Source organism: Rhopalosiphum padi, chromosome 2 (genome assembly GCF_020882245.1).
Source record: "Rhopalosiphum padi isolate XX-2018 chromosome 2, ASM2088224v1, whole genome shotgun sequence".
Classification (NCBI taxonomy): Eukaryota; Metazoa; Arthropoda; class Insecta; order Hemiptera; family Aphididae; genus Rhopalosiphum; species Rhopalosiphum padi.
In genome coordinates, this window is record NC_083598.1 from 46,791,030 (window position 1) to 46,807,084 (window position 16,055).

Genomic DNA, 16,055 nt, shown 5'->3' on the forward strand with positions numbered 1-16,055 from the left:
TTTCGAGCAATATAATAAAAGTATAATAGTAAAGCTCAATATTGTAGAAGTATGACATACCATTAAAGTTTTATTAACACACAAGATATATCACCATCGTCATATGGCTTCATAACTCTGTAAGGATAATATACCTGACGCTGTCAGTATATCCTCCAACTTCCACAATCCTGGTTCTTCTCCCGTTCTGTAATATCCGATTTCTTAATTTTCTTCCTCTTACAGGTCTCTTCCCTCCTGGTTATCATTCAATAGTTGCTCTTGTTTTGTTTATATACAATAGGTATATACATAATAGATACTTAATTAAATATGTTATAAAAATACATTTTGGACTGACATTTTGTGTTTAATTTTATACAAAATAATTATACATGTTAAATATACATCAGTGAATTTCATTATTCGGCGTGTGTAATATTTTCTCTTGTAAAAATGTTGAAACATTTTAATAAATTTTTTTTTATATAATGGTGCGTTGTGTCTTGTGTGTGTATGGAAAAAAATTTGTATATATGTATTAACATGTTTTCAGTTAGGTTCTACGTGAAACTGAATAATCGTAATTGATAATAATATAATATATTATTATATCGTACCTAGTTAATTAATAATTAGTTACACCAGAATCATTTATAATTTCTTAATGGTCAGAGAGGAGTAGAGGATCCCCCCCCCCCCCGCAAGCCCATCGTGAAAAACTGAACTATATCCGTTAAACACGTAATAGCCAACTGCAGCTTAAAGTATAATCAAGATCGGATTGAGCACAATATATCACATAACATTGACACAGCACCCGGATTCAATCAAGAATAAAACTTAAACATGATTAATTTTTTTAAGCAAACACAATAATATAATCATATTTTAAAAAAAATAGCTTTAATCTAGTTTTTTAATTAATCAATATGTAATATTACTATATAACTACCTAATAATCTTTGTTGCTGATGTTAAATTTAATTTACGATCAATAAATAAATATATATATATATGTATATACATAGTTAGGTATATATAGTGTTGGGTTATACAGTGTTCGACAAAATGCATTTTCTATTACTATTGTATCTGTATGCATTATTTAAAATCAGATATATTCGTATATATATATACTTGATTGTTTGACAATATGCAAAACGTCATCTTTGTAAGAACTGTCGAACTCTTTCTTGGAAAATATACCTTTTATTCCAATTATTTTTCTTATCTTATTAGCACTCATATTATTTTGTATTAAAATCATATACTTTTTTATTATTTTCCACAAGTTTTATACTTTATACCTACTTAGATTTACATGACTAAACACTTTTTAATCCTCAGTACGCGTGTAATAATGCACACGCTACAATTATAATATATACGTACACTATCCTTAAATATTAAAATTTATAGTATTTTTATTTTAAATTTTAACGAGAAAACATAATAATTATAGTGGGATTGTTTGTACAAGTTGCAAAAGTAATTTTAAAACGATCTGTATGATAATATATTACACACATCCCAGGGACACTGAACTCTTCTATATATCACACTGGAAGGGCGACAACCGTACCTCGAAATTGGGGTGGGTGAATGCAGTGATATAAGGATGCAGCCCTCTCCAAAATTTCAGGAAAATTAATAATGCTTTCACTTTTCACTGTTTGGAAATTGCCATTTGTATCAAAAAAAATTTATTATTGCATTATTGACAATAATTATTGAAATATTTAAAAAAAAAAAAAAGTGTTTGAGAAAACAAATCAACTAATCTTTGTTTATATAGCTAGTGTTTCTGTACGTGTGTATGTCACTGAACTTCTTCTTAACGGCTGGACTGATTTTGATGAAATTTTTTGTATGTGAGTGAGTTCCTTGATGGTTTAGGTTCACATTTGAACTTGATAGGTGACACTGCCATCGGTTTCTAGGAAATTTTTAATGGATATATGTCTTCGATAATACATTCAATTTGTGGATCTGAAGCACTTATCCTATCGCTTTGTAAATTTTTTTAAATGAAAGAGCACACTACGCAGAAGGACAGCAGGTTTTAAGTATCATTTTATGGATCCATCTCCTGTCCCCGGAATATTGAGCGATAAAATATGAATATATCAGTAACATATCTGTCCAGGAAAATTAAATTTAAATTTAATACAAAAATAAATAGTAAAATTTTTTTCAGTTAATTTTATAATATCGATTATAAGAATCCGTAAGATAATTAACAATTTACCAGTAAAGTGATAGGTACATTAACATCCAGTTACAAAGATTTCTCGTTTTTATTTTTTTTTTTTGTTCAAGCGGAGAAGGCTTTAAGCTGATTTCTGATTCTATATAATTTTATTATCAATCGAGTTATTAGTTTTTATAATCGACAAATACGCACATAAAGGTTTAAAAAAAAAAGGAACTTCTTTTGTGAACGACGAGTAAAAATAACAAATTATACAAAGTTTGTACCGCATAATAAGAGGCGTATTTTTAATGGATAGCGAAGTACACAAAAATAACTGCTATGTTGGTTGCTCATACCCCTATGGTAAGCTCAGAAAACAATTTATACGTCTATAATTCTGATCATAAAAACAAATAATACAGTTTACAAAGAAATAGTAGAAAATCGATAGAAACTTTGAAAAAGACTTTTAAAAAAATATTAAGCCTGTCACCGTCCACCTGAGCGAAAAATAATTTTTAAAAAATGTTGCTTTTAAACGGTTATAAAAAAAATTACATGGCCAGCACCGGGTAGGAAAATTATGTACTTAAATTTTATATGTTGAAAATATTATCTATAAGTACATAAAATCAGAGAAAAAAAAATATTTATCCACACACGTTACACTAAATGTTAACATTAGGCAACCAAATCGAAATTCACAGGGACAGCTAGTTTTCTATAATTTATCATAATTCTTTAAAAATGTGTACAAATTACCTATTATTGTAAACTATATTTTTTTTTTTTTTGTATAATTATTTTAAAACAATTTGTATTACAACTATTTTAATGTTAAAAATAAAACTTAAATTTAATTGATTATTATTTTTATTTTAAATCATTGTACGTCACAGGTATATTCGGTGCAAATAAAGGATCGAAAAAACAGATCTTTTTTATTTTGACGCAAATGAATAATTCCGCACTAGCTGTCTTGTGGACAATATAATATATTACCTACGTAAGACGTAACTAACCATGTATTCAAATTACAGTTTATATGATGGTTGCTGTGAAAGTCTGCTTAAAAGTTGTATATATCCATGATATCAACATATAAAACTCACAAAAGATCATTTTCAAAAATTTTCTTTATATAACAAATTATCAGCTTCCCCCCACCAAAAAAAAAAAATCTACTCCACTGCGTAAAATGATTATTGTTGTGATTAAATTAACATGTACGTGTAATCAATAGTTGTATACTATAGAAAAAAAATAACACCTATATACAAATATACAATTGTAAATTGTAATACGTTAAGTATTCATTAGCGTTAATGTAATTAATGTTATTTAATGTTATATTATTATTATTCGCGGTAGTGGTTAATAAATTAATTATTTAATAATATGTAATACAATGGTGTTTATTATTAAATGTGTCATAAACGGTTCTGCGTGAAAGTTTTTTGAACGCTTTTATACTTTCCTAAAAAATCTAAACTTAATAAAGAACGTGTAAAATAAAAATAATATCTACACATATCATTATAAATTCAATAAAGCTTCCTTTCTTCGTTGAAAATCTAATAATCGATTTCACTTTATCAAATATTAAACTAACATTTATCAAGAGAAAAGCACTCCAAAATCCATTTTGCATGATGGTGCAATGACTATTTGTATATACAACTTATTACATTATATTTTATTTATTTATTTTAAATTACATTTGAAGCGAATAATCGGTTGCATTTCACATTTACTATAAATTGAGTCTGGAAGATTCTTCTAATTTTATTATTATTTAGGTATTTTTATATTAGTACCTATATTAAAATCGTTATTGATATTATGTAAACAATTTAATTTATCTGTTTTATTTTCTAGATAATAACGATATTTTATTTGTACGTATTTACTCTATCTATAAATAGATAGTTTTTTGATACTTGGACTTAATACTAAAATCCTTTGTATTTATTTTATCTATTCATTGTCATATCTCATGTAAATAATGTTTAATTGAAAATGTCTTCTAAAAAAAACATAATTACTTTTTCACATTTTAATATTATACATACGTAGGTATCGCATTATAATAATTATATGTATCTGATGTAGGTGTGCACATTTAACTACAAACAAAATATTACTAATTTATGTTTCACTGCAAATATTATTGACAAAACAATATGTGTGTACTTTTTCCTGCTGCAGTATTATAAATATATAGGTACTTGTAGGTATATTGATTCTATGTGGTACCTATTTATAACAATAAAAAAATAATAATAAATATTTCAAATTTGTATAATCAAATACCGAAGAATAATTTATTATAATTTGAAAAATATAAAAGCAACCTAAATATTATAATAATAACCAATACCTAAGTTAAACATATACTTTTCAAAAATTAAGTGAACAGCAGTATAATTATTGAAATTACAGTTTTAATTATTTCAAAATTTAACATTTTTAGAATAATAGTGGACAAGTTGTAGGTACTTTCTAAATTATTATTTTATCGACATAAACATAAATTAAAGATTATTACATAATATAGGTGATTTGTAGGTAAATCAAAATTTATATAGAAACAAATTATAAAATTATGAAAAATTAATAATTATACAAAATCGTAATTAACTAAAAACAAAAAGTTTATTGTCCCTTATAAAAGACGAAAACACTCAAAGTCATAATCAAAAAATATTATTCTTATGAAAACTATTTTCATAATTTCGAGGAATTTTTGTTTTATATAACAGCAGCTTTGATCGTTTGTTACATACAAAAATAGTTTAAAACTTATTATAAATGACACAAATTAATTTAAAAATATATTTCAAAATTAGAAAACTTCTGAGTTCTAATAAATAGGTAACTGACGTATTTTTTAAGTTAAATGTCTATTTTAAAACATTTTGAATCTAGAATATAATATTAATTAACCATTATATATTACCATAGATAATAATCTACAAAGAAATTTAATTAAATTTTAAATATATACCTACCTATATTTGAATACCTGTATCTATCCATATATGTGTAGGTAGTAGGTTTTTATTTAGGTACCTACCCATATGTATACCTATTATGAAATCTATTTTTTTTTTATTTAGCTGTACAGTTTTATTATTAGGTAGTTATACCTATACTTGAATTTGTTTAATAATTTATGTATATGAAAGGGGTAGTCGAGTTTTAATATTATTTATAAAAACTAATACGATTTATTTAACAACAGATTACAATATTACGAGAATAATTTTACAAGTGATCATAGCCATAAAAATATGAATAATTATAATACAATAATGTACCTAATGTCCTAACACCTATTATAATAGATAATACATAATTTAAAAAAATCGTATGCGACCGAACTAACTATAATGATCAAATTAAACGAGGTCGGTTCTTCACAAACGTCGAAAAGCTTAAAACAACGGCAGTATATTATAAATGCTATCATTATTATTGCGACTTGGACATATTACTTAAATCACGTCTCAGGACATTTAGAAAAAAAACGAGCAAAGTATATAATTATTTAAGTACATGGGGTATATTAGTTTGAAGTTAAAAAACAAAAAGTAGAAAAAGATACCTACATAAATTATACAAATAATAAGAAAAAGCGAAAAACTTGTAAAAAAAAAAATAATAATATAATAATAAATATAAATATGTCATAACTCATAAGCGGCATAAACATAAAAACAAATATTGTTAACCATACCACATATACTACAATATTATATTGGAAGTCCTGTCTGAATAATAGGAAGGAAAATATTTATTTTTCAAAAATAAAAATAGGCATTCCTCGACTTAATTTGCGTAGGTATAATAGTACCTACGGACAAAAAAATACTTATGCCACAATTTGCATATAATATACAAAATATACCCGGGTCGCGGTTTATGTAGGTACCTATACTATGTACACACGGGTCGGAATTTACATAAACAATTAAAATTATGTGAATCTACACCGTTATTTCTCGAACGTGTGTATATAGGTAATACGAACCGTCGTCACTCGACACTCGTCATCAGTGCCCACAGGGAAAATCGCCATGTCAGCGTGATAGGCCCATCCACCTCTGGACATATAATTCATTTGTAGCCTTATAGGTATATTTACATCAAATAAAAAACATCTACATAATAGGTTATATAATATTATGTCATTAAACGCATTGGCATGCAATACAACGGATGTGACGGAGAGGAGGTTTAATCGTCAGCTTCCAGAAACAAATGATATATACTCGTGTATATACATATACCTGTATTCAAAGTCCGAACTACATCAGTAGGTACTTGCATGCGATAATCTTAACGTCCCGCTGTGCTAAACAACCGGCAATATCTTCTAATAAATTCCATTTTTTTCTTAATTCTTATAGTAGGTAGTTATCCATAAATACCTTACACCAGTTACGCCTATAAGATTAACGGGTTAACTCATAACTGATTATGTACTTACAATGTGTTTTTATTTTTTACACACTAAAGTCTAAACATTATAAATTCTGATTAGATACATCTACCTACTTTTTGATGTTTTTAATTAGTACTTAATATTGATAGTTGATACGATTTCAAAAAATATATGTGAATATGCGATATGCTGCGAAAGTCCGCGTATGATTACAGTTTAAATTAAGTGTTAATACAATATGGATTCATCATGAGTAGGTAATCCATCTTGAACTAGATACCTTTTGGATATACATACCATTTACCAAACGATTAGGTAAATATAAGGTATTCTACCTACCCAATAATGATAAGCACCAATATTGTTTAGAAAAAAATATTATTCTTATTTTATAATAATTAATAAAAACATTATTTATACTATATAGATATCAGAACACTTTTGCAGGAATAGAATATTGTATCCTAATCATAAACTAAAACAACTCAATATTCCACTTTTAATTTAATAAAAAAAAATATTATGTACAATTTAACTTGTGAAAACTATTCATCTTTCTTGACAATTTGTATCCAGTTATACATAAATACCTAAAATACCTAATAATGACAAATAAATTGATTTAAGTAACTTATGACTAATTGTAAATTGTTACATTTTACTACATATGATAATTTATTAACACACTAGTTTCACTGTTTAAGATTAAACAATTTCAACTTTACAATTTAAAAGAAACATTTTTTAATAACAATTTAAAATTCCAATAACAATCATTGTTTAAATTAAATAAAAACAAAAACAAATATTTATAAATATTAATAAACCATACATTTTTTAAATGACCCAGTAATTATTATTTTAAATAAAAATTTTTTTTATATTAGTTAATTCTACCACAATATATTAATAGTTCTAAGTATTTAACTTTTAAAAATAAGGGTAGATGCCAAATTTGCTCACCGGAATTTGAAAAAAATTAATAAAAATAAACCTATATTGGTTTTGGAACTATCTTTCATAATAATTATTATAAAAATTGAGGATTAAGTTAAAAAATATAATTATCATTACTTAATACTTACAAATAGTATATAAACACAAAATATATATTAAGCACTGTTCGTTCAAATAGCTGCACAATAGTTATAACATTTATATCTACTATTTGAATAAATTACAACACTCCTATAATTATATACTAATTGTTTAATTTTATAAAATTTTTCAAAATTCGCTTGGATACAATAAAAAAAAAAACATCAAATCTTTGTTATAGAACTTCATAGTAGATACATACAATTACTAATTGCCAATAATATTATTCTACTTTTACAAAGTAACGTAATTTAACATTATTTAAAAATAAGTTTTTTACGTTTAATAATAAGCTTTATGTCACTGATGATTTGGCATCATACCATGTTGTGGTCCCATAGCCGACATTGGTACATTACCATAGTTATTACATCCAGGTCCAACCATATTTGGATTTTGTCCAACCATGTTAGGGTTCTGCCCAACCATATTAGGGTTTGGTCCAACCATATTTGGATTTTGTACAACCATATTGGGGTTCTGTCCAACCATATTAGGATTTGGACCAACCATATTAGGATTTGGACCACCCATATTAGGATTTGGACCACCCATATTAGGATTTGGACCAACCATATTAGGATTTTGATTCATCATATGTTGTCCCATTAACGGTGAAGGAACTGGACCTCCGGGAGTCATTTGTGGGTGCATGTTCATAGACGCAGGTGACATTTGAGGTTGTGGTTCAGATGGAAGTACAAAATTTGTCATTAAATCTCGAATGGCTGGGAAAATAGAACATTCGTTATGGTTAAGAGCAAATTCAGCAAACCTCTTCATGTGAAGACTAGCAGCAGATATTGCTGATGCTGGACCAGCATCTCTCTTTTCGGCCAGTTGTGTAAGATTAGTAGCAGTATCATAAACCAGCGGTAAGACTAATGAAGGCACTTCGTTACTATTGTATGTTATTCCAATTCTAGTGATTTGTAAAAAAAATAAAATTTTATTTCTACAAATCAAAAGGGCTTCTTTACCAACTGGCACTATTGGAGTTGCTGATGGTGGTATTCTTAGACACCATTGAACTGTCCATTTCATTTGCTGTTGTTGAATAAGTCCAGGAATCATTTCTAATTTGATTATTTGTATAAAGTCCTTGAGTACTGTATATGGGCAATTCAGCATTCTAGTGAACCCAAGTAATGTATTTGGCTTACATGGTGGTATTGCTACTTTACTTTCAAAAAATTTTTCTAAAATATTTAATTCTTCGACATTCCAAGGATCTTTTTGTTCTGGAATACATGATATTTTTAAATGTAATGACTGAAAATGTTGCATATTAATAAAAGCTCGACATTGCAATGTTTCAACTTTGAAATTTACAACACCAGGCTCAGAGGAACTCAAAGCAATTAGATTTTCTTCAGTTTGAACAAATCTTTGTAGATTTCTCCTCATATAAACACAACCTAAGAATCTCTCTAAAGGACATTGTTTAGGAGCAGGAAGTCCTTGTGGATGTGCAGTTGGTGTACATAATGCGTTTAATGCTTCATGAGTAATAATAGTAGGAACTGCTCCAGCCCAAGACTTTTGAGGAAGCACTCTAGAAGTATGACCATATCCACTCTTATGATCAGGACTTTGTAAAGAATGTCCTGCAGGAGATTGTCCCTGAGCTCTAGCTGGAGATAAGCGAGGTAAACCAGGTGAACCAGGCCAATTAGATGCAGCAGGTGACGTCATGCTTTGAGATTGAAACGGACTCACTTCTGGTGGATGTGTACTAGAACTCAATCCAAATCCTGAGCCTGGACCTGGTGACGAATTTGGTAACATTCCTGCTGGGCTAGGTACATGTAGAGGGTTGGAAGGAGAACTAGCTAATAAACTTGAACCTGGTGAAGGGTGTGGTAACATTGAAGGGGAAGGGTTAATAGCGGACGGTGGAGATGCCAAATTAAACGATGTCACTGGGCTATTGTTAAATTGCTGTTGTGTATTTTGAGACATGCTAGCTACTCCAACTGCAGGATGTGGACTTGCTGGTGTATGCGGATTACTTCCCGGTGTTGTATTACCAGTAGAATGAAACCGTAAACCTTGTGCAGGTGACTGAGGACCTCTATGCGAGGAACTCAAGAAGTTACCTTCAACATTATCCATAGTGATTGGTGAAGGAGGGTTGTCATCTTCAGATTGAGATCGTCGCCTAAATACATTTGTCTCATCTACATATTTTGATAAAAATGCTTTTAATCCAGGTGTTGGTGTATATTCAGAAATTACAGATGTTCTATCATATCTACTATAAGCTCCATCTCTAATGCTGACTAAATTTCCCCACCTTAATGTTATTTCCAAACAATATTGTCCTTCATAAATAACTTTAAGTAAGTTTGTAGAATTAGCAACTACTCCAAATGTAATCACTGGTACTTGTGGTCTGACTTGTAAAACACAAAGTTGTGGTATTGATGGTAACTTACAAATAGCGGTAAGGGGATTTAGTGTATCAAGCATTTCGTGTATAAGCAAAGATAGCTTTTTATTGTTGTTTAAATAACCTTCAAATTGTTCTTTAATTAAGTTATGAGGATTAATGCTGCTATTAAGTGAGCCAAATACTATATTAAATTTACTGTTTGTGGAATTCCATTGAATAGTAGCTGTGGACCGTCTATGTGTACCATATCCTATCACAAGTTTTAAATAATTATAACTCTTTATACTAATCATTGACGCCAAATTATTCTTTTCAGATTGTAAATAAGGTGACAAGTCTTCTACTAAAAAGTATAAATGAACAATCTGAGCCCAATCATTCAAAATCGTTTCAACTGTTTTTGACATATTTTCAGCAACACTGACATCATAGTTAATGTAAACTGGTCGTCTAGCTCCTTGTTCTCGACTATGCCTACTAGGTAAAGGACTTCCATAAAATACATATTCAGTCGTCCAACATCGAGTTGTACCTTTACCATATACACGTATAGATATAGACAAAACTCGCTTGCATAATGATATCCATTTGGGATTTGTTGCTTCAATACCAGATGGAGGTGGTAATGATAAAATTTTCAAAACAAAAGTTGTAGCATTTGCTTCAACTTGAACACCTTGATTACTGATGCCACATTTTGTTAACTCTTGAGCTAATACAGTAAACGGTAATCTTTCATCGCATAAGGCTACAATATGGGCTAGTTCAGGTATAAAATAAGCCGGATGTTTAAGTAATTTCCTTGGTTTATCTGGACGCACTATAACTCTTTTGCGACTATTAGGATCCATCTTTTCTTGGTCTTCTTCAATAACAGCTGTAAATGGACCATGCGTAGCTACAAACTTTTCAATTGTCAACAGTGTCATAACTTTTAAGTACATTTTTGGTATGTCTACTTCAATAGATTCATCATTAGGGTTATCTTCAATTGATGATTTTTTCACATTAGCTAGATAAAACTTATACTCAATTCTACAAGGGGATTTTTCATTTTCAGCAAACTCGACAATCAATATCATATTTGAAATTTTATGGAGTTTTATATACATCCGATGGCGACTTATTTTTGACATAGGATGATCTGCATGATGTAATAATGGTAATCTTTCATAAGCTGTTCCAGGAAGATGTTGCAAAGTTGTTTCACACCGACGTTGAGTAATCCAAAATCTTAAATCACTTATAAGTAAAGGTACTTTACTATGCTCATTATTCAATGCTTGCTGTAATACCACCATACTTGGAGGACTGAATTCAGGAACATGACATTGAAGCATACCAGTATGTGTGTCAACTGTTATTAATAACTGTTCAGCACGTAAACATGGATTAAGTATTGCGACTGATAAAATTGATGGAGAACCTTGCAAAGTACATTCTACATCTTTTAACAAATTTTCTAATTCTACTTTAAGTTCAGACAGACGAATTTTTGTACGTACATGAATTGTATGCACTAATAGTCTTTCCATTGATAATGAATCCGTACCAATTGATTTTTCTGTTATTTCTGCATCTTTTGTACCAAGTGACGGTGAATGTAAAATACCTAATGGCTTATTAGGCTCTTTATCATCTACATAGATTGTCAACGAGTATCCAAATTGTTCAGATACACTACGTGAAAGCTCTCTCCAATAAGAAACTACCAGACACTTACCCGCTGTATACTCTGTTATATGTATATGCCCTTCAAGTCTATCTTTATACAAAGCTCTAGTTTGAGAAAACAGTACTTCTAACTGTAAAGATTGACAGAAATAATGTAATACCATATACACTTGAGTCAATGGTTCACCTCCTGTACTACAACATTCCAATAATCTGGCTTGAACTACTTGATGAATATATTGAACTTGACGTGGATGTACTAAAGGTTTTCCTTCTCCAGTTTCTTTATCTTCAACCAATATCTCAATGTCTAATAACCTCCATGGTATATTTGGGTTATCACCCATCAATGTTAAAGAAACTTGAAACTCGTTTTCCACTCGAAACGTTACACGGCCATTGGCTACTTTCTTGCAACTCATTTCATTAATTAAATTACTACAAACCATTCGGTGCTGAATAACTCTATTAAGTTGGAGTAATGTTTCACGTTTTTCAGCTGGTGTGATTTTATCAGGAGGAACAATACGCTCACGAATACAAGCCGGTAACCGCGAAAAGGTACCTGTGGTTAGGACTTCAACTGCTGATGGTATATGAAAATTAGGCAATCGAGCAGAAACAACAGTTTCACGAGCAACTCGAGATAACATATCTGCAGTGTCTATGAACAACAACGACTGTTTATCAAGAAATCCCATTATTTGAGTTGATTTATCTACTTTTGAAGCACTATTAGCCCATTTTACTAGTGCTAATAATCGTACAAATAACTGTCGTGTTCGATTAGAAAATTTATAAATTTCAATTTTACGCTCCATATCTGGTTTACGAGGTAACAATTCAGCAAGAACAGTAAGCTCATGATAAGTACGTTGTACAATAAAGTCAATCAGAACGGATAAAGAAAGAGATCCATCTGGAGGTAACCCATTACTCATACTGGGCTGATTGCCCTCTAAAGGTGTTGGTGGCATGGTAAGACTCAAGTAGTTAATAAATAAATTATCTGAAAAATAAAAAATTTGAATTAAACATTTAAAATATTTAATTAAAACAATTTTAATTGTGGTTTATGACTATTTGATATTTTATTTTCAATATATCATATAATGTTACATTCTTAATAGTCCAAGCTTAATGTTTTAAGAAATGGACAAAGCAGTGGTGGATTTAACAGTCATTTAATTGGCAAATGCTGGCAAGGCCCTTTCCTAAATTATAAAGTTTTAAATTTTGACTAAAAAATAAAATTTATATTGCAAACTGGAATATAATTTACCATTGTTTTAATAATAAAAGAATTTAAGTATATAGAAATTCTTTAAGAGTAGAAAATGTTATAATTAAACAAAGTAGAAAAGATTGAACTAATAACTTATATATGTAACTCCACGTTATTCTATATTCTACTCACTACAATTGATCACAAATAATGTTATTTATAATTAAAATATAATTGACGCTACTGAGTACAAATCTCTTAGATTCAAAAGAATCGAAAAGCACTGATAATATATTAAGTTCTTTGACATTCATTATTAAACATTTATTGTCTTATGTATTGCCTCAAATAGAAATTCTATTAAAAATATTTTTAACATTAGCCATTGGAAATATGAATGCTATGAGTGAATTAAGAAGATTAAACAATTATCTTTGTTCAACTATAGTTCAAAATCGAACAACCAATTTAGCCTTACTTTCAATGAAGTATGAAGCAGCATAACACATTGATATTATGAACAATTTTATCAACAAGTTTTCCAAGTATAATTTATTATAATTTATTATATGTACTTATAATTTATTTATTTTTTTCATTAAAAGATTTGTTACTATTAAATGAATATTGGTTATTTTATAAATTCTCGGGGGAGGTTTTATGAAATGAGGGCAAGTTTATTATTGATAATTTTATACGAGGCACCTCTTATGGATTTTCCGACTTTATTTGAACCCTTAAATCTACCACTAGGACAAAAGTATTAAACAGGAAAGATGTAATTGTTTATTAAAAGTGGAGAGCAATTTCATGGAATAAAATGATTAATAAGATAATACATAGAAGGAAATATAATTTCATTAATATTCTATGTAAAAATATAATATTAACACGTTGACTGCCACATGGCCGCCGGCGGTCATTCAATTGGTATTTGTTTTACGCCAAGAATATTTTTCAATGTATTCTCAATTTGTATACCCAAATATTTGAAAAAATAGAAAAAAAATTGAAATAATTCCCACTATGCCACGGTCCTTATTTTAGTGCATTATTGTAGCGCCATAGAAAAGTTAATAATATAAAACCAAATTCATTTATGGTCGCTGGCGGTCATATGACGTGGTAGTAATGATGAACTATGGGCGCCGGCGGTCACAAATGCATAAAATTTGAGAATTACAGATGACCGCCAGCGGCCGGCCATGTGACAGTCAACGTGTTAAGCAATTTAAATAACTTATAATACCTCTTAAATAATTATTCTAATTGCTTCATTTAAACTGTGTCTTGTAACATTTGCATGCTAATTTTGACTTTTCTTCAAACACAAAATGGTGAAATATTCTGCACCTAAAAGCAACTTATTATTAATAATTTTACTTTTAAGTAAACATTTTTCAATACAATTCATAAGTGCAAACCACATGTTTTAAGCTAAAAAAGAAGATCAAAAGATTTAAATCTATTTCTCACACTTCAATATTAATAAATCTATATATATTTTTATAACAGGAAATTCATTTTAATGCACTTTTAATTAAACTATAGGTAAATAATATATTTTTTAAATTCTAGGTAAGAATTTATTATGATAATATTATAATCATATATAATTGTACATACTATAAAAAAATCCAAGAAAATGCTAATATACGTAGATTTAAATTAAATCGTAAGTTTAAATTTTAGCGAACAGTAATCATGAAATAATCAAATTTATACAGGTAGATACATGTTATCGTCAACAAGTCAATAATTTTTTTTTTTTATTACAATAAAAAATTAAACAATAACTAAATAATTAGTAAGTAGTAATAAAAAAAAATTCTAGATTACTGAGACTCCACTGTACATAGTTAATGAAAATAATGTACAATGTCTAAATACAAAAGCAGATAGTTAATAGTTTATTTCATTTTAACAGAAACAAAAATTGACCGACGGAATCAATTAATAACACTTTAGAGGTAGGTATGTACTCAAAGTTAATAGGTATGCCTATTAACTTTTTTTATGGTTTATTATATTTTTTAATTTTAATTAAATTGTGTTTAGTTCATTGAAATGTTTACAATAACTTCTAAATATATATAGGCATTATTAATCATAGGAGCGTTGAACTAAGTATCAATATAAAAGTTAATTCATCATAATACAACCATTAACTTACTGGTTATGATTAGGTTATGTTTTTAATCGGTAACGAAAATCTTTAGAGAACCATCTAAAGAATAAGCAACGTTAAGATATTGAAAATATATTAACACTAATGTTGGATGTGTATTCCTAAACAGATACTTACGTAGTTATACTTTTTAGTTTCGGTTGTATTAACACCACGTTGAATGGCAGGCTGTCGGTAATAGAAATTAGAATTGCAAATACAAATTGGATATCAGATACGTTAAAATCTTGAGCTAAGAGATAACGAGTAAGACCAATTTAAACTAATTAGCCGACGAAAAACTCAAAAGGCTGTGTACTTTTATAATGCCGGGAATAACGTAAACTAGAGAACTAGAAACTAGTGTAAGAGCGACTGCGACATACCGACATTCACTCCGCAACACGAAATCAGCATTAATGTCACAACTACTCACGCACAGTCCACACTCGACGGTAGATACTAGATAGTAAACAAAATATAATGCACTTGCGGCACTGGTAACCATGGTATTAACGCGCGGTTAGACTAGCGTGGTCACTGTAATCAGAACCATACGACAATCATCCCAATCCACGTCGATTAGTCCGTCTACCGATTACGTCGAACCCGCCATTTTTAAATTACCCATTCATCATCCGTCATCGTGTACGCGTCTATTACAAATTAAATGTTACACTTTTCGTCACAAAACTTTCATCAAAAGATTGCAACGACTATTAAATACATAATTCCAAACGGTTTCGGTGGGATGGTAAATCATCACCATTTCATCGTTAAATCGTTTTTTAAGATTTTGTAGATTCATATAATACCTAATGGAAAACATTGAAAAAATATATTAGGTATAATATAGTATAGATATAGTATAGT

General features: G+C 28.9%; 1 protein-coding gene across 2 annotated transcripts; it reads right to left on the reverse strand.

The window, feature by feature from the left end:
- Positions 1–7,110: 7,110 nt before the first annotated feature.
- LOC132919683 (mediator of RNA polymerase II transcription subunit 14) lies at positions 7,111–15,633 on the reverse strand. Of its 2 annotated transcripts, XM_060981459.1 has the most exons (4): positions 15,321–15,633; positions 15,189–15,242; positions 14,265–14,368; positions 7,111–12,799 (listed from the first exon to the last, which is right to left on the reverse strand). In XM_060981459.1, exon 4 carries the CDS (start codon positions 12,765–12,767, stop codon positions 8,022–8,024), a length of 4,746 nt encoding a protein of 1,581 aa, XP_060837442.1. In that variant the 5' UTR covers positions 12,768–12,799; positions 14,265–14,368; positions 15,189–15,242; positions 15,321–15,633; the 3' UTR covers positions 7,111–8,021. The 2 variants fall into 2 exon arrangements, with proteins under 2 accessions (XP_060837442.1, XP_060837441.1); XM_060981458.1 differs by lacking the exon at positions 15,189–15,242.
- Between the last annotated feature and the right edge of the window lie 422 nt (positions 15,634–16,055).